Source organism: Saccopteryx leptura, chromosome X, assembly GCF_036850995.1.
Source record: "Saccopteryx leptura isolate mSacLep1 chromosome X, mSacLep1_pri_phased_curated, whole genome shotgun sequence".
In the NCBI taxonomy this organism is placed as follows: domain Eukaryota; kingdom Metazoa; phylum Chordata; class Mammalia; order Chiroptera; family Emballonuridae; genus Saccopteryx; species Saccopteryx leptura.
In genome coordinates, this window is record NC_089516.1 from 17,283,677 (window position 1) to 17,311,164 (window position 27,488).

At 40.7% G+C, this 27,488-nt stretch overlaps 1 protein-coding gene across 1 annotated transcript in view; it reads left to right on the forward strand.

The window, feature by feature from the left end:
• Positions 1 to 27,488, forward strand: part of POLA1 (DNA polymerase alpha 1, catalytic subunit) — a 340,212-nt gene that overhangs the window by 260,887 nt on the left and 51,837 nt on the right. Inside the window, exon 36 of the mRNA XM_066356660.1 lies at positions 317 to 413. Coding sequence (XP_066212757.1) covers positions 317 to 413 — 97 coding nt within the window. The remainder of the gene's footprint in view (positions 1 to 316; positions 414 to 27,488) is intronic.

The following is a 27,488-nucleotide window of genomic DNA, read 5'->3' on the forward strand; positions in this document are numbered from 1 at the left end:
ATTGTCAAGGGTGCATAGGAATTTCCAACCTGATCATATCAGATTTTTGACAGTAGGGGTAATCAGTCTGCAGCCTCACAAGTAGGAATTTATGCTCAAAGTGGCAGGATTTATTATGAATTTTGAATGGTATGTATGCTATGTGAGGGGGACAATCCGTTAGTATGATTCCCTTCTTTGTACCCCCTTCTTTAAAAGAAAAAAAAAAAGAAGCTCCCTGATGTGGAAGTTGAAATTAAGGACCATATACTCTGTTGAGAGTGCTCTCTGTTGCGCCCCCCATCGTAGTATTCATTTATTTTCTGTTCTGTTGCAGTATTCTGACAAGTCCCTGTACACCCAGCTGTGCTTTTACCGGTACATTTTTGATATGGACTATGCACTGGAGAAACTTGCTACCGATCATGAGAAAGGTACGTTAAAATACTGTAATTACCCTGGAGTTTAAAGTGGAAATTTGCATCATAAAAGCCAGACCTACTGTGTCGGGCCATTCACGCAGCCTCGCACTGTTGTCTCTGCAGCAGGTCGTGGGGCCGTTGTAAGCACAGGCATCCCCTGCATGAGGGCCCGTGTCCGAGGAATCCCTGGCTTTGTCCCCCACCCCAGCCTGTCTCGTATTGGTCTCTATTAAAGCAGGGCTTTGGGGGTCCGAACCGTACAGAAAGGACTCTTTAGTGCTATATTTTGAAAATGGGATTTTCTAGAGAGTTTAGTAATTGTAATAAAGTAAGCATAGGCAGCGTGACCATCAGACCTACAAAATCCAAATATTACCGCAGAAACGGACCTGGAGTGTCTCTGCTGGGTACTGAAGGCCAAGGTTCGCTTTGAAAGAGAGGGATGGAGTGGAGTTCTTTTATTGACTCCAGCCAGTGAGAGAGCAGTGAGGTGCCTCCGCTCAGACATCAGCTGCGCCTGTGATCCTCACACAGGCCTTGCGGGCACTGCGGGGCTTAATGGGTCTGGGAAAGCTTTGTTACCTAACTTAAGGTATATAGAAATGTCATGACAAGTGAAGGTTGTTTTTTTCTTCCTCCCTGAAAATTACATTGACAACCTTTCTATTATCTGTAAAAAATAAAAAGGGCAAATTTACGTATTTTTCTTATTAGTTACCTATGGAGTGTTTACGTTGTTTGTCCCTGAATAGCACTTCAACGTTTTGTTGGGCAGTGTTAGGGCTGGAGGCGACCTCAAGGGCACAAGGAAACCCACAGGCACTGTTGGCTTTCCGCCCTGAGGACCCTCTGCTGCCTTGATTGGGTCTCAACTGCTCTCCTTCTTGTCATCATTGACTTCTGTTTTCCATCTACAAGATGAGCTAGAAATTATTTTTTAATGCCTTGACTACCTTGGTTTTGCTGTCCTGGAATGTAAAGCGCTTTGTGACTGATGGAGGAGTCGGTTCTGACATTGGTATCTTGTCTTTAGATGTTCAACAAGAACTTGGGCTATCTCCACAACATATTTTCAGTTGATAGAGAAGAAATTCCTCTGTCCATTAATAACTAGGTTTTCAAACTTCCTTGTGTAGCTGATGCCTAGCCCAGTTTGCTGACAGTGTCATTATTAGCTGTTTCTCTTTTCCCCCAAGAGTGTTTCCTTAAGGTGGGATGAGTTGAGAGAAGTAGCTCTTCTCTGATGAGTACATTGTCTACTTCTGCTGGGTTTCATACCTCTTCCTGGGTATCGGTTTAGTAGAACATGCCCCCCCCCCGCCCCTGTCTGCTCCTTTCTGAATCTGGTCATCCCAGATTGTTGCCAGCTGGTCTTGGACTCGGTGGGGCTAGACTCCTCCTCCAGACATCTCCCAAATTCTTACCTGAGGGGCTGGCTCAGTCTCAGGATCAGAACATTTCCAAAGTCTGGTGACTCTTGGAGACATGTAGGAGTGATCTGGAAAGCCACTGGAGACTTGCCTCAGCTTTTTAGAGGACATTAAGCAGTGAGGTTCTCTCCCAGAAAATCAGAGGGAGTAGAGCAGCCACTTGGAAGCATCTTGCTTGGCAAAAGGGGAGCAGTGTTGACAGAATCTCACCATTGACTATATATAGTTCAGTTTCACATGGGTTTTGTTTGTTTTTTTGCAACAGAGATGGAGAGACAGATAGAGGGACAGATGGGAACAGAGAGACAGGAAGGGAGAGAGGAGAAGCATCAGGTCTTTGTTGCATTATCTTAGTTGTTCATTGACTGCCTGGGGGACTACAGGCGAGTAAGTGACCCTTGCTCAAGCCAACGACCTTGTGCTCAAGCTGGCGACCTCAGGCTTTCAAATCTGGGTCCTCTGGGTCCCTGTCCGATGCTCTATCCACTGTGCCACTGCCTGGTCATGCCCGTTTCACATGTTAAAGAATCTTTTTTTGTTGTCATTTTCTTCTAAGAAAGACACTATCTAGGAGTTCAGGGCTGGATTGGCACCACTATGTGAACTGTCAGTGGGTTCTTTCTTATGATAGAGGCTGAAGAAAATACAGTAAGAGAAGGGTATAACATGTATGTCTGATAGAAGGAACCTAACAGAATGTTCTAGAGCCTTTTGTTTTATTTGTGGAATTTTAATTATTGAAGCTATTTTGCCTTTGAGCTTCCTTCTGCTTATTCATTATTCTGAAATTGCAGTTTAGGAATGAGTGAATTAGCTGAAATGCCCCTGCTCGGAGTGATTTCAGATCATTCAGTACTGTTTAGTGGTGGTAGGTATTTGTTAGTAGTAGCATATAAACTGAAACTCCAGGTTGTACTTACCTGGGGACCTACCAAGTGACATCTGAAAAGCTCTCTCGTAAGAGTCTCTGGGGACATAGAAAAATCTCAATCCGTGGATCCTACACCCAGAGATTCTAACTCAGGTGTGAGGTAAGAGTTCATGAAGCTCGACTTTTTACAAAGTCCCCCCAGACCATTCTGACATATAGCCTAGTTTGAAAACCCCTGTCCTGGGCCTCTGAGCACAGCAGTTGGATAGTTTCTAAATAAGAGAATCGAACTCAGGTTGTAGTACATAGGGAACAACTGGAGAGCGAGACTATTCTTCTAGTCATTAGGCGAACAGTTACAGGGGTAACTTCCATAAATGTAAAATTACTCTAACATATATCAGAATCACTTCTCACTTTGTCAGTTGGAGTGAGATTGTTCTCTTCTGACTTGCTGTTCAAGGGCGACTTGCTATAAAAGTGAATTGAAAATCTGTTGGGATCCAGCAGCCAGATACATTTATTCAATTTGGACCAAGCCCAGAACACCAATAGATGTTAAACATCGAAAGCCCTGTGAAAAATGACAGTCGTTCCACACAGTTATATTATTGAGAATGGACTCGAAGTGTCATCTGTCAACAAGCGCCCTGGACCAGGCGTAGGAAATATTTACTGTAGACCTGCCTGTACTGTCAGTACCTAGCAACATTTCCTTCCCCAGGATTGTTTTACCATTTCCATTAGAAAGGCCACATTTGAAGGGTTGTAATTGGGTGGTGGTTTTAATAATTTTTTTTTTGAAACTTGGCAATTTGACTTGGAAGAAAATATATAGAAACCATTTGAAAGAGGTTTATTTATCTTTATGGTGTAAAGTAGCTCTCGTCAAAGCTTTTTCCTGTACTTTGCATTCAAACAAGGGTTTACAGGCCATTAGTCCGTAATGTAAATGAACCCCGATTGGTATTTTTCCCTCTCTTTTAAAATGGTAAAGGGCGTTGTTCACTTTGGTGAAGTGTTTGCTGCCCCATCACTGTAAGTACATGACGTCTTAAAAGTCTTATTTCTGTGGGACTTCGGCATTATTATCGTAATTGCTCCAGAATATGCACAGATGGCATAATAGACCCAAAGGAAGTTTTAGAGGAGCACAGTGGCAATGTATGAAGTAAAAGTCCATTTCCACAATGGTGGCACATTATGGTCCCATTTAACCACCTCGTCCTGTGGGGCTTGGCCTAAGTAGGGATAAGTGAACAATTTGAGGAAGACTTGAATCAGTTCCGGTTTTCGCCCGGTTGTTTCAAGTTAAGTCTGCTTTCAAAATGCAGGAGGAAAAAGGAATCTCTTAACTTTTCTCAACTGAGCCTTTTTTATTTAGTGGGCAGCAGGAAAAACAATACAGAATATATTTTCTACTGTGTGTTCAGTACCACCCCAGATGTCAGAGGAGCGAAGGTGGCCCGTGTTCCCTGTGTGGCAGAAGCTTAGAATGCGAAGGGGCCACTAACTGCCTTTTTCAAATCGACTTTATTTTTTAGAGCAGTTTTAGGTTCACAGCAAAATTAAGTGGAAGGTACAAAGGTTTCTCATGTCCCCCCTGTCCCCATACATACACAGCCTCGCTCATTATCATCATCCCCCACTGGGGGGAGGGCATATGTTACAGTTGAGTCACCTGCATTGACACATTGTCATCCACAGCCTATACTTGACCTTAGGGTTCACTCTTGGTGTTGGATGGTCTGTGAATTTGGTCAGATATACGATGACACGTAACCACCATTATAGTATCAGACAGAATCGTTCCACTGCCCTAAATATCCTCTGCGCTCCGCTTACTCACCCGCCCTCTCCCCCACCCTTGTCTCCATAGTTTTGCCATTTCCAAAATGTCATGTGTAGTTGACCCTTGAACAACAACATGGGTAAGGGCTGCTGACCCCCCCACACAGTTGAAAATCCATGTATAACTTTTGACTCCCCCACAACTACTAGTGGCCTACTGTTGACTAGAAGTCTACCAATAACATGAAGAGTCGATTAACACACATTTTGTGCATTTCAAAGCACTGTTGTTCAAGGCTCAAATGTAGCCTTTTCCGATTGGCATCTTTTAGTAAGATGCATTTTAAGTTTCCCCTGTGTCTTTTCATGGCTTGATGACTTATTCACTTTTAGCGTTGAATAGTCCATTGTCTGGATGGACCATAGTTTATCCATTCACCTACTGAAGGACGTTTTGGCCGTTTTCAAGCTTTGGCAATTATTAAAGCTGCTATACACATCTGGGTGCAGGTTTATGTGTGGACATAAGTCTTCAACTCTTTTGGGTAAATACCAAGTAGTGTGATTGCTAGATCTTATGTTTAGTTTTGTAACAAACTGCCAAGCTGTATTCCAAAGAGCCTGTACCATTCTACATTCCTACAGGCAGTGAGTGACAGTTGTTCTTGCTCCGCCACCTCATGAGCAACTGCTGTTGTCAGTGTTCTGGATTTTGACCATTCTAGTAGGTGCACAGTGATAGCTCATTGTTTTTGTAATTTGCGTTTCCTTGATGACATATAATAAGAGCATCTTTTCATAGGCTTATTTGCCATTTGTGTATCTTCTTTAGTAAGGTGTTTGGGGCCCATTTTTTAATCAGCTTGTTTTCTTTCTTATTGTTCTGTTTTAACAGCTCTCTGTGTTTTGGATAATAGCCCTTTATTATTATTATTACAGTGAATATGAACTGTTTACGTCTTTTGAAAATACCTTCTCCCAGTTTATGGCTTGTCTTTTTATTCTTTGAACAGTAATTGCCATTTTGTTTGGTGTTTGATCTTTCCTTATTCCCTCCCCCCCAAAAACAAACAAACTAACAAAAAAACCCTTATTTTTGTTCCTTTTCTCTTTTTTTCTCTTTTTTTTTCAAGGACAGAGAGAGGGACAGATAGAAAGAGAGAGAGATGAGAATCATCAATTTTTTTGTAGCGGTTCCTTAGTTGTTCATTGATTGCTTTCTCATATGTGCCTTGACCGCGGGCCTTCAGCAGACCGAGTAACCCCTTGCTCGAGCCAGTGACCTTGGGTCCAAGCTGGTGAGCTTTTTGCTCAAGCCAGATGAGCCCATGTTCAAGCTGGGGACCTTGGGGTCTCGAACCTGGGTCGTCTACATCCAAGTCCGACGCTCTATCCACTGCGCCACCGCCTGGTCAGGCTGTTCCTGTTCTCTTACCAGCGGCTTATCTCCTCTTAACTCTGTGCCAGCTGTTTGTAACAAGATGGTACATTACTATCCTGCCATAACAAAGCACCAGAGAGTGCGTGGCTTAACCAAGAGAAACATATTTCCTGACAGTTCTGGAGGCTGGAAATCTGAGATCAAGATGTCAGCAGGGCTTGTTTCTCCGGAGGCCTCTCTCCGTGGCTTGTAAATAGGCCATCTTCTCTATACTCACATGGTTTAGGGTCCACCCTGGTGACCTCACTTTAACTTAATTACCTCTTGACAGGCCCAGTCTCCAAATATAGTCACATTCTGAGGTACTGAGGGTTAGGACTTGAACCCCCATTCAGTAGGAATTTTTGGAGGACGCAGTTCAGCCCACTGCACATGGTCCTCGTGGCTTGTTCTGTAACCCCCTTTTGAACATGTTGCGTTAGCCTCTGCCAGAATTGAAACGCCAGGATCTAGAACTCTGGGTTGGAGCTACAGAATAACGGTTGGGGAAAAGATGGTGCTTTAACCTTGGCCATATGAAAAGCATCTGTTAGGAAGCTCACTTTTTTTTTTTAAAGACATTTATTTTAAATATAGATAATATATATGTGTTTAATTATTCCTATTGTGTTTACATTCTCCTTTTAAGGTTTTTTATTTATTCATTATAGAGAGGGGAGAGAGAGAGAGAAAAGGGGGAGGAGCTGGAAGCATCAACTCCCATATGTACCTTGACCAGGCAAGCCCAGGGTTTCGAACCGGCGACCTCAGTGTTCCAGGTCGATGCTTTATCCACTGCGCCACCACAGGTCAGGCAGGAAGCTCACTTTCTTAATGGAGTCTCTTTAGCCCTGAAAGGACTCTTTAGGACTGTTTCTTGCAAAGGGACTGTCATGGCTGCTCTGTCCCTCGTTCCTCTCAGCCAGAAATCTTGCAGTCACGTCCCCCACCCCGTTTTGTCACGTCACCTTTTTTTGTCACATTCTCCCCTTTTTATTCTCATGTCCCCTTTTGAGTTTTGTCTTCACCTGCTTGCTTTACCAATTTTTTCTTAAACTTTTCCATTCTTGCTCTTGTTTTGTCTTTTCTTTATGCATGATGGTAACATCTATAGGCATTTGTCGTTTTTGTTGGTCACTCAGGACAAGGCTGTCCCTTTGTAAGGTACTTTATGGCTCCTGTCATCCTTTCCAATGTCTCACACAGGCCCTGGCAGCAGCCTTGTGAGGTAGCCGTGGATTGTGCCCCATTGTATGGATGAAGAAATTGAGTTAGGTAACATACTGCATTCTCATAGCACCCTGTCAATGCCCTTCTTGTCGGATTTATCTGGAATTGTGACTTTCTCTTCCCTGAGCTCACTGCGGCAGAGGCTTGTATCTTGTTTATCTGTGCTTTGGTCACTGGAGCCAGCACATTAAATTTTGTTAGAGAATTTGTTAGAATTCTTAGTGGGAAATAAGGCCACACAAGTCATATTAAGGATTTTTGGAGGAGTTAGTCCTACAAAGCAGTTCCGTCTATGAATGGAGGGCAAAGTGCAGTAAAATTCTAGAACCTCCTATATTGTTTGGCTTGACTCAGGTGTGCCATAAATACCACAAAAGTACTTTGCCATTTGCAAATTTATTATCTGTCATTTCAACTCTGTGCGAGTGATAGCAGAGTGACATAGTACCTCTCATTTTGCTGGTGCCAAATCTGAATTGAATCAAAAGACTGGCAAGTCGCTTAACTAGTGAGTGAGCCAAGCAGACTGCCCCTCCCCCACACAGATACAGGATCCTGCTCTCCGCTCGCCATCAGCTAGCTAAATGGTTGCATTCATGAAGAGGTAATAATTGTATTACTTTGTGGAAAATATAAGGACCTAAAAGAGAAACCACAGCTAGTACTGAAAATTGAAGGAATCTTAAGAAGTGGTTTTTTTTTCGCCAGAAAATAAAGAGTTTAATGGAAGAAATTATATGCTTTAGTGCAGTGGTTTTCAACCTTTTTACACTTGGAGACTGTGAAAATAGGAGAATTATTTCAGGGCCCGCTAAGGCAGAAATCACCCTGAGAGTAAGCAAATTCCACTAAGATCATTGGGTCTATAATCTTTATACAACATCAAGATGGTTAACTCTTTGCAGACCGGCATGAAATTTCTGGCTGTCCGCAGACCAGCAGTTGAAAAACACTGCTTTAACCTGACCTGCGGTGGCGCAGTGGATAGAATGCTGACCTGGAATGCTGAGGTTGCTGGTTTGAAACCCTGGGCTTGTCCTTTCAAGGCACATACAAGAAGCTAAGCTAGTTCACATTGTTAGAATTTACTTCATTGAAACCTCAGACGGCATCAAAAGGAAGGCAGTGTCAGAGCCTATCTGGTCCGGTTCTTCTTTTACCACGTTTTCGCACCCAGGAGTTAGTCTATTGAAAAAAATTGCTGTTGGATTTCAGAAAATGCCTTTTATCTATTTTTAATAACTAATAACAGGTAACACACACACAAAAACAATCCACAACTACATATAAAGGTAGAAATTCACTTAAGCACCAATTCACACTTACATTTTTATTTTTTATACTTTTGGGAAAAAAATCTTAAGGAAAATAAATTTTGAAATGGGTAACAAACTCCATTTTCTTGCAAATAAAAAGGATCGAGGTTTGTTTTAAATTACCCCTTTGGAACCCTCATGCACGGCTGGTGGGAATGTAAATTAGTACAGCCATTATGGAAGAAAGTATGAGAGTTCTTCAGAAAATTAAGAACAGAACTACCATATGACCCAGCAATCCCTCTACTGGGTATATACCCCAAAACTCAAAAACATTAGTACGCAAAGGCACATGCAGCCCCATGTTCATGGCAGCATTGTTCACAGTGGCCAAGACATGGAAACAACCAAAGTGCCCCTTGACAGAGGGGTGGATAAAGAAGATGTGTTACATAGATACAATGGAATACTACTCAGCCGTAAGAAATGATGATATAGTGCCATTTACGACAACACGGATGGACCTTGAGAACATTATACTGAGTGAAATAAGTAAGTCAGAAAAAGCTAAGAAGTGTATGATCTCACACATAGGTGGGATTCAAAGCCGAGACTCGTGGACCTAGAGAAGAGTGCAATGGTTACCAGGGGGAGGGGGGTGTAAGGGAGGAGGGGAGAAGGGCTGGGAAAAGGGTGTAAAGAGGGACAAATAAATATAAGGTAACGGAAAATGATGTGGCTCTAGGTGATGGATATGCAACATAATTGAATATTCAAATGATGGAGTAATGTTTGCCTGAAATCTGTGTACACTTATTGATCAATGTCACCCTGTTAAAATTAATTTTCTAAATTAAATAAATAAATTACCCCTTTGGTTAGTTCAAGTGAATTTTTATCGTAGGAAACTAATGCTTAGTTCAGAACATAGTTAGCTGTCTGTTCGTGGCTGGGCAGTGATTGTGGAAATGCAAAGAATTTTGATAATAGAAAAAGTGGCTCCTGGACTCCTGAGCTTCTGGGGCTTTTTGTTGTTGTTATTCTTAGGTATTACATAGTTTTTTTTGTTTTTTTTTTTTTTTGTTTTTTTGTTTTTTTTTAAATTTATTTATTTACTTTTTTAGATTTTATTTATTCATTTTTTTTATTAGAGAGAGAGGGGAAAGAGAGAGAGAGAGAGGGAGAGATAGAGAGAGAACAGGGAGAGGAGCAGGAAGCATCGACTCCCATATGTGCCTTGACCAGCAAGCCCAGGGTTTTGAACCGGCAACCTCAGTATTCCAGGTCGACGCTTTATCCACTGCGCCACCACAGGTCAGGCCCGTATTACATAGTTTTAATCTGTAATGACTTAGGGAAATAGCGACAACATAATGTTCAAGTCTATAAAACTAAGTGACCATTATGATTCAAATTTGTAGTTTATATGCAAGGTGGAAAAATAAGTAAGAAACCCTAGAATTATTTACAGTTGTTATCTCTGCATGGATTATAATTTTTATTTCCTCCTTTATATTTGTATATACTTTATAAGTTATATAATATATGCACTTACTGCTTTTACAACAAGAAACAATTTATAAGCACTGAAATCTTTTTTTTAAGAGAGGGGAAGGGAGATAGACTCCCCATGCACTCCAACTGGGATCCACCCAGCAAGTCCCATCTAGGCCAACGTTTGGACCAACTGAGCTATCTTCCAGTGCCCAGGGATGATGCTTGAATCATTTGAGCCACTGTCTATGACGGTGATGGGCAATCTTTTGAGCTTGGTGTGTCAAAATTCGCCAAAAAACCAAGCATAACTCGGGTGGTGTATCACTTTGAGAAGAAAAACCATAATTTCGCGATATTTATAGTTTAAATAACAAAAATGTATAATTGTAATATATAACTGTATTTAATAAACCAAAAACTAATTATTTAACTTACCTGCTTAGTGACTTCTTTGTTCATCTGTCAGTCGGTTTCTTTTGTTGGTCTTGATATTATTTAACTTGTGTGGGGTGCCGTGAACTAAGATAAGTGAGAGGGAGGGGGAGTTCTTTAACTAACCTGCCTATTAGTGACTTTTTTTGTTGCTGAATTTCATTGGCTAAATCTTCAATTGAAGGTTGGTATTTTGTACACTTCAAGCCCAAGCAAGCACTACTAACTTCATCTGTCAGTCTGTTTCTTTTGTTGGTTTTGATATTATTTAACGCTGAGAATAAGGTCTCACAAAAGTACGTAGAGGGAAAAATTGTGAGTAAATCCATTGCTGTATTTTTCAGGGTGCTAAGTGTCTGGTAATCGGTTCCAGGCACTCCAAATTTCCTGTTTGTAGTGACACTCTTCTTGATTCTCCAAGCAGCACCTTTCCAGAGTCTCAAGCTTTGACCTCAAGTCGACAAACACCTGAGCCCAGATGCTGTCTTGAAATTCTGCAAGTTGCATCTTATCATGCTGGACAGACGTTCTATCCACTGAGCCAGCCAGCCAGGGCCATAAGCACTGAAATTTTACAAAGAAATATTTTGCTCAGCTTGCAATAATTCTGCAAATAATTCAGTAGTTGAGGGAGAAAGTCAATGCCTTTCTTTTCTGCAAGTCACACCTAAGAGCTTGTTACTCAGTGTGCATAGGTAACCCCTGGGAGCTTGTTAGAAATGCAGAGGCACGGTTCCCCAGACCCACTGCATCAGCATCTGCCTTCTAACCGGATTCCCAGGTGACTCCCGGGCACAGTCGAGTCTGAGAAGCACAAACCCGAGACACTCTCCCATCTTACTGTCTAAGGCCTACTTCCATGTTATTTATCCATTGATTAGAGCCATCCTCTTGGCAAAACGTTAAAATGACAAATGTGCAGACTACAGAAAACCTACCCAGGTTTAAAGTAGAGCTGGGCCTGACCAGTGGTGCGCAGTGGATAGAGCATCGACCTGGAACACTGAGGTCGCCGGTTCAAAACCCTGGGCTTTCAAGGAATATATGAGAAGTAACTGTGAGCTGATGCACCATCACCCCACTACTCGCCCCCCATCTCCAAAGAAAAAACCAATAAATAAAATCTAAAAAATAAAAATAGATTGGGTATAACAGCCTGGTGTTTTGAAATATTTTCTACAATGAAACTTAAAAATACTGGCCTAACTAGGTCTGGGTAGGGGCAGGGGCAAGGAAGCAGAGTCCTTCCACTGTTTCTTCTTAACTGGAAGGAACAGGGAGAAGTAAATGAGGGTTTTCAAATGGCTTTCAGCTTCTCCACATTAGCGGCTTAGAAAAGAGAGCTGGAAAGCATCTCTACTCCCGCTTCATGGGAAGGCCGCTCCGGATGTGCCCAGAGGAACATCCGGCCAGTGCCCGCCTTCTGGGCCTCGCCGCACCAGTCGTCCAGCGCCTGTGTCAAGATTCCAAGGCACTGGACTCATAGTTTTTGGAAATGAAAACAGGATTTTCTCTTTTAATTTTGCTACTACAAAGTTTACTTAGGAAAGGTGTTTCCTGTTGTTGCTGACTTTTCTGTTCTATTTTTATGCCCAGAACAAGAAGAACAAAGTTGATATTTTATAAGCACACCATGCAGCCCCTTCATTGGTTTCGTTTTCTCTGTGGATACTTACTGCCAGTTTAGTTTTTCTTTCTTTTTCAGCTAAAGATGACGTTGCATTGTGACAGAAGAAGAGCTGGAGTTTTTCAGGAAATTGTCACTGTCATTTGCTTTGCCCATAAGTGGAGGTGTCTTGGCTCCATCCATTTTCTGTCACCCTGTTTGGGATAGCTAAAGTAGTGTGTAAAAGTTGCCATTTATTTGGGCGACAGACTGGCTTCTAAATACATGCCTTTCTTTAAGCTCATTTCTGTACATAATGCAGTCAACCTTTGCACTTTTATGGTCTTATAGGCATGCTATAATAACAGATGTGTTACCAGTTTCATAAATCCTTTCTGTCTTTTGAGTGGGCAGGTTTCTTGCAGTGACAGGTACAGCAATACAAGGACACCAGTGGTGCAGTATGTAGGTGATAATGCTATGGTTGATGGTCTTCATCTGCAAAACGTTTTGTCATTTTTTTGTGTTTAGAGAGTTGGGAAAACCTGGTCAGATTTTTTTCATTGTTGTGGGGCACAAAATGGTGTATAGAGGGTGTTCTATTGAGTGGGACACTTGAAACCATGTCAACACAATAAATTAAAAAGAAAAAAATATTTTTTTCATGTGCTTTTAAAAAATATACTTCTCTCCTCATGGAGTGAAAAAAAATATTATGAAATTTTCAAGCAATTAAAATATAATATGAGCTAATCCCTTTATTTTGGAGGAAAGTATTTTTTTAACAGTTCAGCCAGTGAATTTACTTTTAAAATGTATTGTGCTTACACAGTAGATAGTTTTATTTCCATGATGTTTTTTACTACATAATTATACATCTTAATTACGTAATTACTCTCATAATTATTATGTAATTGCATGTACTTCCACTAATTACAAAATCAGGAAGTGTAATTATCTAGTAAAAACTTTATGAAATTTCATGCACTAAAATTACTTGGAGGCTACTGCAGTGGTCTGATAGGTTTTCCATAGTTAGCCTTTGTTAGTCCTGATTTTTGTTTCAAGCTTGAACCCAGAGGCCTGTACGAGGACAACAACCATAAACAGACCAACGCGAAACTGTGTTGTATTGTAGGTAATTGGCTCTTGTTTCTCTTTGAACTAAAGCCAAGAAGCACTTGAATTTTTTGTGATTATGGAGTTGTGATGAGAATAATACGTTTGATGTTAGGTATCAAGAAAACTTTCAATTGAAAGGGCAGTTCTTGCTCAGGAGAGAATTGCTTAATAGACATCAAGACATTTAGGTTACAGAACAGGCCCTCTAGAGTTCTACACTGTGAATAGCGTATTTAGCCATCTCTGCCTTTAAAAGCAAAATAATAATATTATTATTTGAAATTGTATTTTCTTAGTTTGAAGAGGCCAGTTTGGGTTTAAATATACTAAGATAGCAAAAATATCAAAAGAGCATAATCTTTTTCTACTGCTACTTGATGTAAAACAGCTTTGAGGCACAAACATGTAACATCAGACCCTAGATAAAGACAGAAGGTTTAATTCAATAAAGCTATGATGCCTTTACCATTCAAAACGACATACAGACTGCACAGTAAAACAATAGTCCTGACAGCAAATTAGATGTGACATCTAAATTACTCTACAAAGAAAAATATCAGAACCATCTTTGGTCTATAGGAGTCTATTTTAGCCCGGATTTAAAACCCAGTCTAGAGAATGCTTTATTGTCTAAGCAGGGTAATGTATATGACTAATTGGAGAAGTTGGTTGAATCAATTGCAGATTAATTAGGAGGAAAGGGTTTAAATATTCATGGTAAGAGAAGAGAGGAGATCCTTCGGGTCTCATGATAGAATGTACTGTAAGTTTTAGGAATATTAAATTATCAATATTTGTATAATATCTATAATGATCTGTTCTAACATGACCTAAACTAAGGGTTAGATATAGTTATATTAAATTTTCTTCCCCTCACAATTAGCGCTTTTCAATAGAAATACAGTGAGTTGAGTCAGTTACTTAACATGTATACTAATTACTTCTTTTAAAAATGCAACCTTAAACATGAAAAGATCTGTAGTCTTAAGAGCAGATGGCATCCTTTTTTCTTTTTTGTTTTTTGTTTGTTTTTTGCTTAAATCTTTCTAAAGAAGCAATCTTTTTTTGGTTTTATCACTTATTAACTTTTCTACACCAGTTAAAACTTAATAATAAAGGTGACTTTTAAAAAGTTGATGAAAATACAACCCTACTTGCTTTTCAAGCAAGTTAGAGGACTCACAGTGCCCCAGAGATGTTTTGTGCTCGCGGAGGTATTTGGGAGTGAAATAGGTTTTGTCTAAATGTAGTCGCTTCCTGCGGTGGTTTGAGGTTACTCCTGAATCACGTATCACTTTCCTCATGGCAACGTTTGCTAATTTACTTAGCCCGGAATTTACTGTCTTCATCATTTCTTATTTGCCTTCACATTTTTTGTGATAACACTTCTCAGAAGTGTTTTTGCTCCTTCTGCAAAACAGCACTTACCTCTCATGCATCTTAATCTTTTATTTTTGAGCAATTGCATGGCCGTGTCAGGATAGCCTTTCATGGTTAGAAATGAAGTGTTTTTGCTTAGCCCTTGCCTTCAGATTACACTGCAGATTTCATTTTTGAACTGACATATTAATGTTTAAACGGACTGGGCTTTTGTTTCGCTTTGCTCTGTGTTCTCGCTTTTCGTATAAATGGCCACATTGTCACTATCCTCTGTAATTCTTTAAACTTTAAAAAACGATCTAAGAGAGTCAAGCATAACTTTCAAAGTTTAACTGTGTCCTTGTGATGTCTCCAGTTCCCCAGCAGTCCCAGGCCCAGATCTGGTGTTGATTTGCACGGGATTAGCCAGTGCCCACTTACTATTTTACGCTGTACTATCATGTCCGTATAATAGATGCTGCCCCTCATATACAGATGCCACTCATCATCAATTTGACTCATTCTGAGAGTAGTTCATCCGGTAGTTGTCAGGAATTTATTCCAGTCCGTTGGCATTCTCTTACCTTGTGGCCAACAGGACAGTAACTAGACTGAATTAGTAGCCTGTCATTGCGTTCAATTGAATTAACGTTGATTGCATTCTCCCCATTAAAGGCCCTGGGAAACCTTTATCCCCTCGGTCTGCGAGCCCTGCTAGCCTTAGCACCAGCCCTTAAAGCTTAAAGCTTAAACCAGCTGTGCTCACAGAAAGCAGGCTTGCCGGCTATTTAGACACTGGCGTACTTTTCTTATTTTAAGAAGTGATTGTAAAACCGAAATTACAAATAGTATAAAATACCAGGTCTGTGTAAGTCTGGTTTTCTCTGTTTCTCTCTTCTTCACACCCCAGCCCCCAAAATTCATTCGGCCACTGTTCGCTGAGTTATATGCAGAGGACACAAGTATAAGCAAGACCTGGCTTTAGAGGTAATAATATTTCTGATTGTTTCTTTATTCGTGCATTCACCTCTAAGCACCTTTTTATAGGGTTCGACTCTTTGTGGCGAACATTCACATCCATTATCTTTTACATTGCTCATTGGATAGGGACGGGTGACATTATGCAGATGAAAAAACAACCTCAAAGAGATAAAATGACCCTCCCGGTAGCAAAGCTTCTAGGTGGGGGAGCCCAGCATTGTTCTGTGTCCAGCTGCCTTGTTCTTACCCGAGTGGGAAAACTTCCACCTGAAGGAGGTCTCACACCAGGGAGTGGTGTGCCGGGCTTGGATCTGCGCACGAAGAGAGCTGAGGGAAGGGGTCCAGGTGCAGACGCAGCCTCAGACCCTGGGCCGGGAACGGGTTTTTAATAGGCTCAGGCTCACTTATGGAGTTTGAGAGGAAGTTTTGTCTTTCTCGCTCTTCTTTAAGCCCTCTATTGCTTATCTGGCTTTTGTAAACAAAAGAGCCTCGCTTGCCAAACGCAAGATGATTTTAAATCATATCTGAATTGGGGATTTAATCAAAAAGTGCCTATTAAGAAGCTGGTCTATGGGAAGCTTTAAAAGCAAGACTCTTCGCTCCCCACTATAACCACTGGTGGTGGTACTCTGAAAGTTGGCTCCCTCCTGCAGGATGCACCTGTCAGAAGTGCATCAGTGTTTTCCTATCTGAAACAATTTGACTCACAATATAGTAGTGTAAGTATTTTGGCACGAAAACATTACATACCCTGATTTATCCACTTATCTTAAAACAGGTATCTCTTTGGCGCAGTGGATAAAGTTTCGACCTGGAACGCTGAGGTCGCTGGTTCAAAACCCTGGGCTTGCCTGGTCAAGGCACATATGGGAGTTGATGCTTTCTGCTCCTCCCTTCTCTCTCTCTCTCTCTCTCTCTCTCTCTCTCTCTCTCTTTCTCTCTCTCTCTCTCTCTCTCTCTCTCCTCTCTAAAATGAATAAATAAATAAAGTTTAAAAAAATTAAAAAAAAAACAATTTAAAAAACAAAAAAAACAAACCGGTATCTCTAATTTTAAAAGAAGTATGGTAAGACAAAACAAAATAGGAATTAAAAGAGATGAATGACAGATTGAACTAGTTTTATTTAGAAAATAAAAATTTTAAAAAAGTCCTGCTAGCATTATGATCATAGAATGAAAATGTTTTATTTGAAGCATGCTTAATTTTTTTTTTTTTGTTACTATCACCATGGTGAACGTTTAGACATATGGGACCTATGTATAAAGTAAATTTTTGCTACTCGTGTTTTATTGGTTATATTGTTTTGCCAAAAAAATGTAGACACTGAAAAGTCAGTAAAATCCAAGATAAAAGAGACAGTCTGAACCTGAGCCCGTCCTCAGGAAAATATTCATTGCAGCGCGCTCTGGTCTCTTAGTGAAGACTTTATCACTTTTAACAAATGTGCCGCAGTAAATTTATTAGTATGCTACAAAGAAATTTTCAAAATAATTAAGACTAAACTACGCTTGTCAAAATAAATGAATGAAATACAATTTCAAATCATCCTTCTTCACTTATTGCTCATTTGCATAATTCAGTAACTTACATGGGAGTCTTTGAGTTATTGGTGAGAATTAGCACGGTTCTGCTATTCCTTGTTGCATGGGCAGGAATTATGCTACCATGTAATTAGCTATTCCAGACATGGACTAACGGGAAACACCAAAGAGCACAGCAAAATCTAAAGAGAGAAGGCAGGGGATCTAAAGACAAGAGACAATCAAAGACACCCAACCAACTCAAGCTGGTAGACCACAGGGAATTTTGAATGAAGCCTCTTAATTTATTTTGAGAATAAGAAATCAGTAGTATGAGAGAAATCTCAACAAGATTAGCTAGCTAAGCCTACTTAAAAAAAATATCTCTATAGTGCATGGTGCGCCAGGTTAACCACTCCTGTTTGTTAGTCTGTATACCCCTCAACAAATAGCCGGCAAAGCCTTTCATGGGTATATAGTGGCTTTCCATTCAGGTTTGCACTCTTTGAAGAGGTCGTTTATATCAATGAGATCTGTAGATGCAAATTGCTCCCCCGATATGTGAGGGGTCATTCCTTTCACAGCAGACTTGCTCATCTCTTTTATAGAGGTTTTGTTATTTTTCTACTGCTCCCAAAGGAATGATGGGAATCACGCCCCCAGCCCCCCATCTAACTTAGCCTCCAAATCTTTTCCCTGCAGTTCTGTGAAACTTTTGTGTGCTGATCTTTGGGAACAAAACAAGCTCTTGGCAGCAGTCTTTAGCTCTGAATCAAGAGAATTTTTTTCTTCGTTCAACCTGAAATCTCTCTTAGATTTGCCTCTTTTTTCTCCCCCGATTCTAAGGCCATCCTTTTCTCATCGCAGCAGAGGGTCACTGTACCATGCTAGGGCATATGGGAAATTCTTGGAAGCAGTGTCCTGAAAATGCCATTTTCATATTGCCCCCCAAATGATATAAGCTCGTTGGATGAGAGGAACGGGAAAGTACAGGGATCGAAGGAAGGGTTAGCTATGAAAACCTACCTAAATTCTAATCTCCTACTGAAGTGGAAGGAAAGATAGTATTTGTCTTTTGCCTAAGCTCTTAAAGAATTATACAAACATTTCCTGGGCTTTAGCCCTAGAGTTCAGGCGTCTTAGCAAGAAGGGCTTCGGGCACACTGTGCGAGTGAGCACTCTGTAAATATCCGTTGTTTGGCCCCATCGGCTCGCCTTCGTTGAGCGGTACGAGCACTGACCTGGGCTCCTGGACCCAGTGGTTAGAGGCTCGCACTCTGGAGCCAGAACGGCCAGTTCCGGTTTTAGCTTTGCACCTCTTGTTAGATAAGTAAACGGGCATGTGGCTTACCCCATGCCACCTCATCTGTTTATAGTTGCAATGAGAAGAGTGCCTGTCTCATAGAGTTGAAATCAAACAGGATAATATTAAAACATATATATATATATATACGATATATAAGCTGATAGATATATAAAATGGCTGGAACCATGCCTGACACATAAAACACATGCAATAAATGTTGGTTTGTTTTTTACTTCTGAGAATAACAGTTTGTCCAAACCACTTAGTATCATAGTTAGCTATCTAAATTGGTTTCTATTGCCCTTCATTGACCACGTTTGGTTTATATTTGTGTCTCCAGCATCTAGCAAAGCACTAGACATTTTAGATTTTTTTAGTGATTGATTTGAGAGAGAGAGTGAGAGAGAGAGAGAGAGAGAGAGAGAAAGGAGGAAGAGCAGGAAGCATCAACTCCCTTATGTGCCCTGAACAGGCAAGCCCAGAGTTTCAAACCGGCGACCTCAGCATTCCAGGTGAGGAATATTCCACTGCGCCACCCCAGGTCAGGTGCCAGACATGTTTTAAATGGTTGGCTCTTATTTAATGAATGGGGACAGGATGGAAAAGGCATAGTCCCTGCTTTCAGGGAGTTAAAATCGATCTTGATAACTGTTTCTCAGTTTTCTTATTTATCAAAATAGCATTTGTGTCAGAAGTATATTAGAAAAAATGAATTTAATTCTTATTATTAATACTAATGGAAGGGGTCAAAATACATGTAATCTACATATCATTAACATTTTGTTTAGTTATGTTCCATTGGCATGTGTTTCATTAATGTTAAGCCATCTGTAATAACTCTTGGCTCTTTTCTAGGGAGGGTAAAAAATTTAGTTGTATGCAGAAAGCCAGCCAAACTGAATTCCCCAATCATGCACCTTTTAGCAGAGCGCTATTTTTTTTAATGTTGGAAAAGCCTTCCTCGGAAAAAAATGTTGTCAGCCAACTGTTGGGTTTTTTTAATTTACATTTTTTTCTTTCTTTTTCTTTTTTTTTTTTTTTTTTGTTGTTTGTTTGTTGAGTGAGAGGAGGGGGAAGATAGTGAGACAGACTCCCGCATTTACCCCGACTGGGATCCACCTGACTGCCCCTGCTGGGGCCAGTGCTCAAACCAGTCAAGCGCTGATTGCAGGAGAGAAAGAGAGAGAGAGAGAGAAGGGGGAGAAGGAGGGGGAGAGAAGCAGATGGTTGCTTCTCATGTGTGCCCTGCCCAGGAATCAAACCCAGGACGCTCATACTCCTGGCCGACACTCAAGCCACTGAGCCAGTCTGCCAGGGCCACATTTTATTTTTCAATTAGTGTTTGCTTTCGGTATTATTTTGCATTAGTTTCAGGTGTACAGCCTAGTGGTCAGACAAACAGACACTTTACAGAGGGTTCCCCTGGTCTTTCCAGGGCCCGGGCCCCATACGGAGCTACTACAGTATTATTGACTGTATTCCCAATGCTGGACTTTACATCCCCGTGACTATTTTGTAACTAGCAATCTGTGCTTCTCAGTCCCGTCACCTTTTCCACCCAGTCCCCCAGCCCCCCTCCTCTCTGGCCGCCATTAGTCTGTTCTCTGTACCTATGAGTCTGTTTCTATTCTGTATTATTCTTTAGATTCTATTGACAGGGTGGGGCAAAAGTTGTACACCTACTTATTCCCCACCCTGTATAAGTAAAATCATATGATACTTGTCTTTCTCTGACTTAACTTCATTTAGCATAATACTCTAGGCCCATCCATGCTGTCACAAATGGCAAATTTCATTTTTATGGTCAAGTAATATTCTATGTATATATGAACCGGATTTTTCATGCACTCATCTACTGGTAGGCACTTGGGCTGCTTCCAAATCTTGACTATTATAAATAGTGCTTCAGTGAACATAGGGTGCATATATTCTTTGAAATTTGTGTTTCGGGTTTCTTTGGATATATTCCCAGAAGTGGGATCCCTGAGTCATAAGGCAGTTCCACTTTTAATATTTTAAGGAAACCTCCATACTGTTTTCCACAGTGGCTGCACCAGTCTGCATTCCCACCAGCAGTGCATAGGGTTTCCCTTAGTCCACATCCTTGCCAACACTTGTTTGTTGATTTATTGATGGCAGTCATTCTGACAGGTGTGAGTTGATGTTGCAGTTTTAATTTGTATTTCTCTGATGATTAGTGACATTGAGCATCTCTTCATATGTCTGTTGGCCATCGCTCTGTATGTCCTCTTTGGAGAAGTGTCTGTTCAGGTTAGCAGTACTTCTTTATAGCCAGGATGTATCTTTTACTTTTTTAAATGGCAGGTTCGCAGATGCCACTGCTAGAAATCTGATTCAGTAGGTCTGGGTGATTGTAATGCACACCCACAGTGTTGAGAATCTCAGAGTTAGTGAAACTCTTCAGGCTGTAATATTGCTTCTGTCAAATATGCATTAAATTTGACTTTGATATAGAAAGGGAGATTGGGTGGCATCTAGATAACAATTTAAATAGACAGTAGAAAGGAAAATGAAGCCAAACACACGAATTACTTCCTAGATAGAGGAATCATTTATGATGCTTATAGGAGCTAATACACAGCATCTGAGGATAAAGTGAAGAGAAAAATGGGCTAGGGAAAGTAACCAAGGGGAAACTGTTTTCTGGTAATAAGCAAATGGTAACAAAATAAATGCTTTTCAACAAAATTGGCTGTAGAGCATGTTATTTTCCCCATTAACTTACATCATAAGGCCCTGGCCGATTAGACCATCAGCCTGGCATGTGAATGTCCCAGGTTTGATTCCCAGCCAGGGCACACAGAAGAAGCCCATCTGCTTCTCTCCCCCTCTCCCCCTCGCTTCTCTCTATCTCTCTTTCTCTCTCTCTCTCTTTCTCTTTCTTCTTCTTCTCCTCTTCCTTCTCCTCCTTCTCCTCCTTCTCCTCCTTCTCCTCCTTCTCCTCCTCCTCCTCCTCCTCCTCCTCCTCCTCCTCCTCCTCCTCCTCCTCCTTCTCTTCTTCTCCTCCAGCCATGACTCTGTTGGAGTGAGTTGGCCCCAGGCACTGAGGATGGCTCTGCTGAGCAACCAGCGACACTCCAGATGGGCAGAGTTTTGCCCCCTAGTGGACTTGGCAGGTGGATCCCAGTCAAGGCGCATGTGGGATTCTATCTCTCTACCTCCCCTCCTCTCACTGAATTAAAAATAAATCATAAAAGTCAGAAAGGCCACCCTGCAGGGTGGGGAATCCTTGACGAGCCCAGATGGGTCACTGGGACGGAATTGAGGTAGAGGCCAACCCAACCCTGGCGTTTAGGCACCTCCACAGTTTGGGTTTCTGGAACTGTTTCCACCTCTGTCCTCTACTGCTTCCCCTGAACCCAGCCGCTGTGTCCTAGCTAAGCAGCCTTCTCAGGTTCATGTGGTGCTTGGCCTCCGAGGGTTCTGGGACAGTATGGTCACCCCAGAGTCTCTAGAAGGACACCTCTAGGTGTCATGGCCATAGCTTGTGCTTACCTTGAGTCTCCAGGCAGGAGAAATAGCTTGGCTGGCCGCAGTTCCAAACTTTGGAGTTTTGGAGCTAGAAAAGTCTTCGATCACTCTTGTTTCCGGTCGTTGCATTTTGGAACACCCCTTTTGCCTAGAAGGAATGAGCCAGCACCTCCGTGGCACCTGCAGATGAGCACCTCTCCCACCTTGGGTCCCTGATTGACTCTGACTCCACCATGGCTAGCTATCTTCCTTGGGTCATGAATTTCCCCTTCCTGCATCTCCCACTGCAAGCCAGTCTCTCTTCTTGGTATTTCATTCATCATTTAAGGCCTCCCAGCTAGAAGTGACCTCCATGTCCTCCAGACTCCTGCAGCTCTTGAGCACTGCCCCTCGTGCTTCAGAGCTCTTTGAGGATGGGGCCATGCTTGATGTGTTGTTGTATCTCTGATGGCAACTTATACGTGCTAGGAATCTCATAAATGGTATGTGAAATTAATGTTTTCTAGAATACTTTATGTTAGAAACATAATACTTGATGGTTTTATAGAAAACTTTTTTTTAAGAGAGGGGGTGGGCAGACAGACAGGAAGGGACAGAGATAAGATGCATCAATCGTAGTCGTGGCACCTTTGTTATTCATTGATTGCTTTCTCGTACGTGCCTTGACCAGGGGGCTCCAGCTGAGCCAGTGACCCCTTGCTCAAGCTAGCGACCTTGAGCTCAAGCCAGTCCATGACCGTGGGGTCATGTCTATGATCCCACACTCAAGCTGGTGACCTCGGGATTCAAACCTGGGTCCTCAGCATCCCAGGCCAATGCTCTACCCACTGCGCCACTGCCTGGTCAGGCAGAATACTTTAATGTTTACAGAATACTTTTCAGACTGTATCCTCTTTTCTCTGCTATTTATTTCCCATCATACCTTCCCGTTATATAATAAAAATTTTTTCCATGTGTGTATATCCATATATTCATCAGACGTGTAGCCCGTGCCATCTCCTTACTCCACGTGGACTTAATTTACCTCCTTTCTGGTACTTCCTAATAGAGTTGGGCTGTGTTAGCACGCGCCCACAGATGGCATCAATTCCAGGCTAGACATTTCTTTGTTCAAACCTTTAGGTTTTAGCAATCGAACTGATGTCTTCCTGTATTAGTGGACTTTATTTAAAAGTCTAAAAGCTTACTTCAGATGAGGACTGTCCCTGCCCAGGCCCACGCCTTGCCCTCCAGACCCCATGTACATAGTAGAAGAGTTGGCCATTTTGCTGGTGGGTTTTTCTAGTGATTCATAGTTCCTGCTCTTTAACAACCTGGCTATCTGAATTTCTCCCAGTGCCCCAAATTTTTTACAAGTTTTACCAGTCTGTATGAGATCACAGACGTCTGGAGGTCCTCTCCAGGGAGCCCTCCCAAGGTGGGAGGCTCACAGAAGGCTCTTCTCTCAGCTCCCCCAGGGCCCCTCACTTGAGCAGCACACAGGCACGCGCACTGATGGCAGTGTCAGTTTGTAAACATTACCGTGACTAATGGGCTGGGGGAGAAAAATAATAAGCCCACGTGCAATCTGCAGGTACCTACGTCTTGGGCGTAACCTGCAAGACACACTAATAGAGTAGTCGTTGCACGGTGTAATTACAGGAGACTGAACAAGTTAGAAAAATCTATTCCCGCTTTGCCGCTGCCTCGCTTTATGGCACAGGCAAACCATTATTACTCTTTGATTTAGTTGTCTTATTTGTTCAAAAATAGAAAAATAACGTGTTTTAAAAGCACTCCAAAATACCTCTGAAAGGAGGTCTATAAGTGTAAAGAACGATTGCTGTTTTTATTATTGTTATTAGTGTTCTGGTATGATTTGGTTTCATGCCATGTAGTTTACAGGTGTTTCAGTTCTTCCCATTGATGAATTACAAACCACTGCCGTGTCATTTTGTTTCATCATGTTGATAACAGTTTAGCACGTCTTTGTTTTAACCTCACTTAAAGTACATGTCCAAAATAGATCTCATTAATAAAATACAATTACAAAATAAATATATCTATACTACTTTCTATTGTTTTTTTTACCTCCTTAAAAACATGGTTACCAGCAACTACTAAGTAAGACCTTTAATTACTGCCAATCTTCTCTTGAAAGTAACAGAGCTTATCTTGAGTAGTTTGAACTGAAAGTGGTATTCAGTACACAGCGGGGTTGTAATGTGATTATGAAGTGTACCAAGTTAGTGATAAATAAGTGTGATAAACCATATATTTGTATTAGAAACAGTATTTGAATTATCAACTGAATAAAAAAGCTGCAACTGCTGGTTCCTTGGGTGGGTATATGATAAAAATAAAATACAGTTAATTACACTTTGAATAATAAAACTTGTGTATGCGTCATTTATAGTTCAGAAACCTTTTAAATTGAATGGCCTTTTGAATGGACAGCATTTAAATTACTGCGAAAATGAAAAGATTTGCTTTGCCTTTTAGCATTAAGCTTTCCAAATTAGGATATAAAAAAAGATTTTTTTCAACTCATTCACAAGTAGAAGCCTGTGCCTTTTATATAGAATATTATAATTTTCCCCCAGATTGCCAGTAATTTTCCAATGGAATAGCAATGAAAAAAACCTTTTTCTTTAATTACATTAAAATTTAGGCATAAAATCACGCAAGAATAATATTTTTTCTACTTTTCTGGCCATTTGCTTGAAGAGGACATAAATTATTTTTTTAATTTGGGTCATTTGTTATTTTAAAGCATTTAAAGTTCCTGGGTTTTTTTTTAAGTGTTATATTTTGGTAACCTTAGAAATAACTTTTTGATACCGGGAAGTAGTAATTTATATAAAATAAATAACACTGTGGCCTTCATTTCTGTTTCACCATGAGGTACAGTGAGGAGAAAGTTCTGTCCTTTTATTTGTACGAGTGTCCTAAAGTACGGGGCCACGGAGGGAGGGGTGTAGCTACCAGAGGCTCTTAGAAACCAGAAGTCACATAGTGGCAGCCATGGGCCACATATGACCTCTAAATGTGATTAATTTGCTTGAAGAGTTACTTAACATTTTTAATAAGTTTTGCGTATATATTTTTTAAACTGATGATTACGTATAAAAAACCAAATTTCTGGCTTTTAAAAATCAATATAGTAAACCCCCCCTTTATCTCTTTGGGGATATGTTTTAAGACCCCCAGTGGATGCCTGAAACTTCAAATAGTACCCAACCCTATATATACTATGCTCTTTCCCTATATATAAAACTTATGATAAAGTGTAATTTGTAAATTAGGCACAGTAAGAGATTAACAACAATAACCAAAAATAGAACAACTATCAACAATACGCTCAGTAAAAATTACATGAATGTGGCATTATTAAGTAAAATAAGGATGCCTTGTACATAAGCACTGTGGTATGGCGACAGTTGCTCTGATAACTGAGATGGCTTCTAAGGCACCAATGGACGAGATGTGTTTACAGTGTGGAGGTTCATAACCTGGGCTAGACGAAACGGGACTTGTGAGATTTCATTATGCTACTCAGAACAACAGGCAACTTAAAACTTATCAATTGCTCAGTTCTGGGTTTTTCATTTAATATTCTCATACTGCACTGGACCACAGGAAAGAAACTGGAAATGGAGACCGTGGAAAAGGAGGAACTGCTGTCTTTGCCTGCCCCAGATCTCCGTACCGGAACAACGGTGCCCAGCTGGCGCTAAAGCAGTTTGGGCAGAGCATGGCTTCTCCATGTTTGCCACAGTCCACGTCACTCGTTTCTGTTACTCATGTGGCTACTGTGGGCATTTGGTTTCTAAAACTATCTGGAGGGTATATCTGAAGAGGAAGAAGGGAAGAAGAGAAGACATAAAACTTGGGGTCTAAACAGTAAAATATCTCCTACTAACATTAAAAATGCAAAAAGATGAGACTCACCTTAGTAAACTTACAAATCACATAAAAACTAAAATGTACAAGCCCAAAGGTCACTGGCTTGAGAAAGAGGTCCCTGACTTGGCTGGAGCCCCCCAGTCAAGGCACATATGTGAAAGCAATCAGTGAACAACTAAGGTGCTGCAACTATGAGTTGATGCTTCTCATCTCTCTCCCTTCCTGTTTGTCTGTCTGTCTCTGTCTCTCTCTCTCTCTCTCAAAATAGTTTTAAGAAAGAGGAACGTAGAGAGAGAGACATTGAGCTGTTCCTGTAAGTGCCCTGACCGGGAATTGAACCAACAACCTCATTGTGTCGATGCTCCAAACAACTGAGCCATCAGCAAGGGCGGAATAGATCATGTTTTTATGGCATTCCGATCTGCACAGCATCCCCTATGAGTAGGATAACAATTACATCTTTGCTTCACCAAGGAGAAAACTGAGTAGTAGTAAAGCTGGGTAATTTGTCCAAATTCACAAGATCTAAGTGTCGCAGCTGAGGTGTAACTCAGCTTTAGACGTTAGTCTAGAGTAGCATTGTCCAGGAAAATTTCTACAATGACAGAAATGTTCTGTGGCTATGAACATTTGGTTGTGGCTAGCTTGACCGAAGAACTGATTTTTTTAATTTTTATTAAATTGAAATAGTCACATGTGATTAATGACTTTCTTATTGGGTAGTGCAGGACTCAAGTTCTTTCTCATCACATGGTCTCTATTTAATAACCATTCTTTCTGGTAAAAGTTTTCTGTACAGTTTTCTTTAGTTCTTAATCAGTGACAAGCATCCATTCTACCAGGAGTTCAAGATACAGTTGTTCCTCATCAGATTGCTGTTCACTTCTCATGGTCTCGCTGTATTGCGGATTTTTAAATTGTATATATCTAATTTTGTATCGCAGATTTTTCACTATGTCATGGGATTTTGCAGTATATAAGTATTTTTATATATTAATTAATTTTGTGATAAAATAACCATTTTCTAGCCTAAAAAATGGAAAATAATATAAAAATATATTTAAAATATTAATTAAAACATCATCATTCAAGTTGTAGTATATTCACTGGTGAGTACCCATATAGAATTTTATATGTGGTTAAAATTATGTAGGTTTAAGAGTGTAGAAAGCGTTTAAGAGCATAGAAAGTGTTTATAAGAGTGTGCCAAAGGTTAATAACAGTGTGGGAAAGGTTTATAAGAGTGTGGGAAGGGTTTATAAAGTCTTAAAATATATATAAATAAAAAATAAATATAAGGTTGCTACTTTGCGGATTTTCACTTATTGCAGGGGACTCTGGTACATAACCCCCGCACGGTATGTTGAATAGTTTCTGTATCTGCATAGATTTTCCTCCATAAAGACATTCATTATATATAGTAGCATTCTTTATAACAAAGTCTGAGATTCCTGTGGTAAGGTTTTTAAATACAAAACCTCCCAAGATTCCTAGGCCAAGCAAAGAGCATCATTTGTGGTTCATTTACACATCAGAAACATGCAAGTGGTCGGGATTATTTTCTTCCCTGGTCCTTCTTATGGTTTAGGACAGTGTTTTTCAACTGCCAGTCCATAGACCTATCCGACAGATATGGTCTGCAAAAGAGTTAATTCTCCTATTTTCACTGGTCCCCAAGTGTAAAAAGGTTGAAAACCACTGGTCTAGATTGCAAGTGAGTATTACAGAATCATGGAGGTAACGTAACATTCTCTGGTGGTTAACTGGCTTGAATTGGACCAGAGTGACTTTTAGAAAGGTTGCGATTTAGCTAACCTCTCCATCAATTAGCATATATCATTAAATCTAAAATGGCATTTATTTAAGACACAACCTGATTTCACAGATG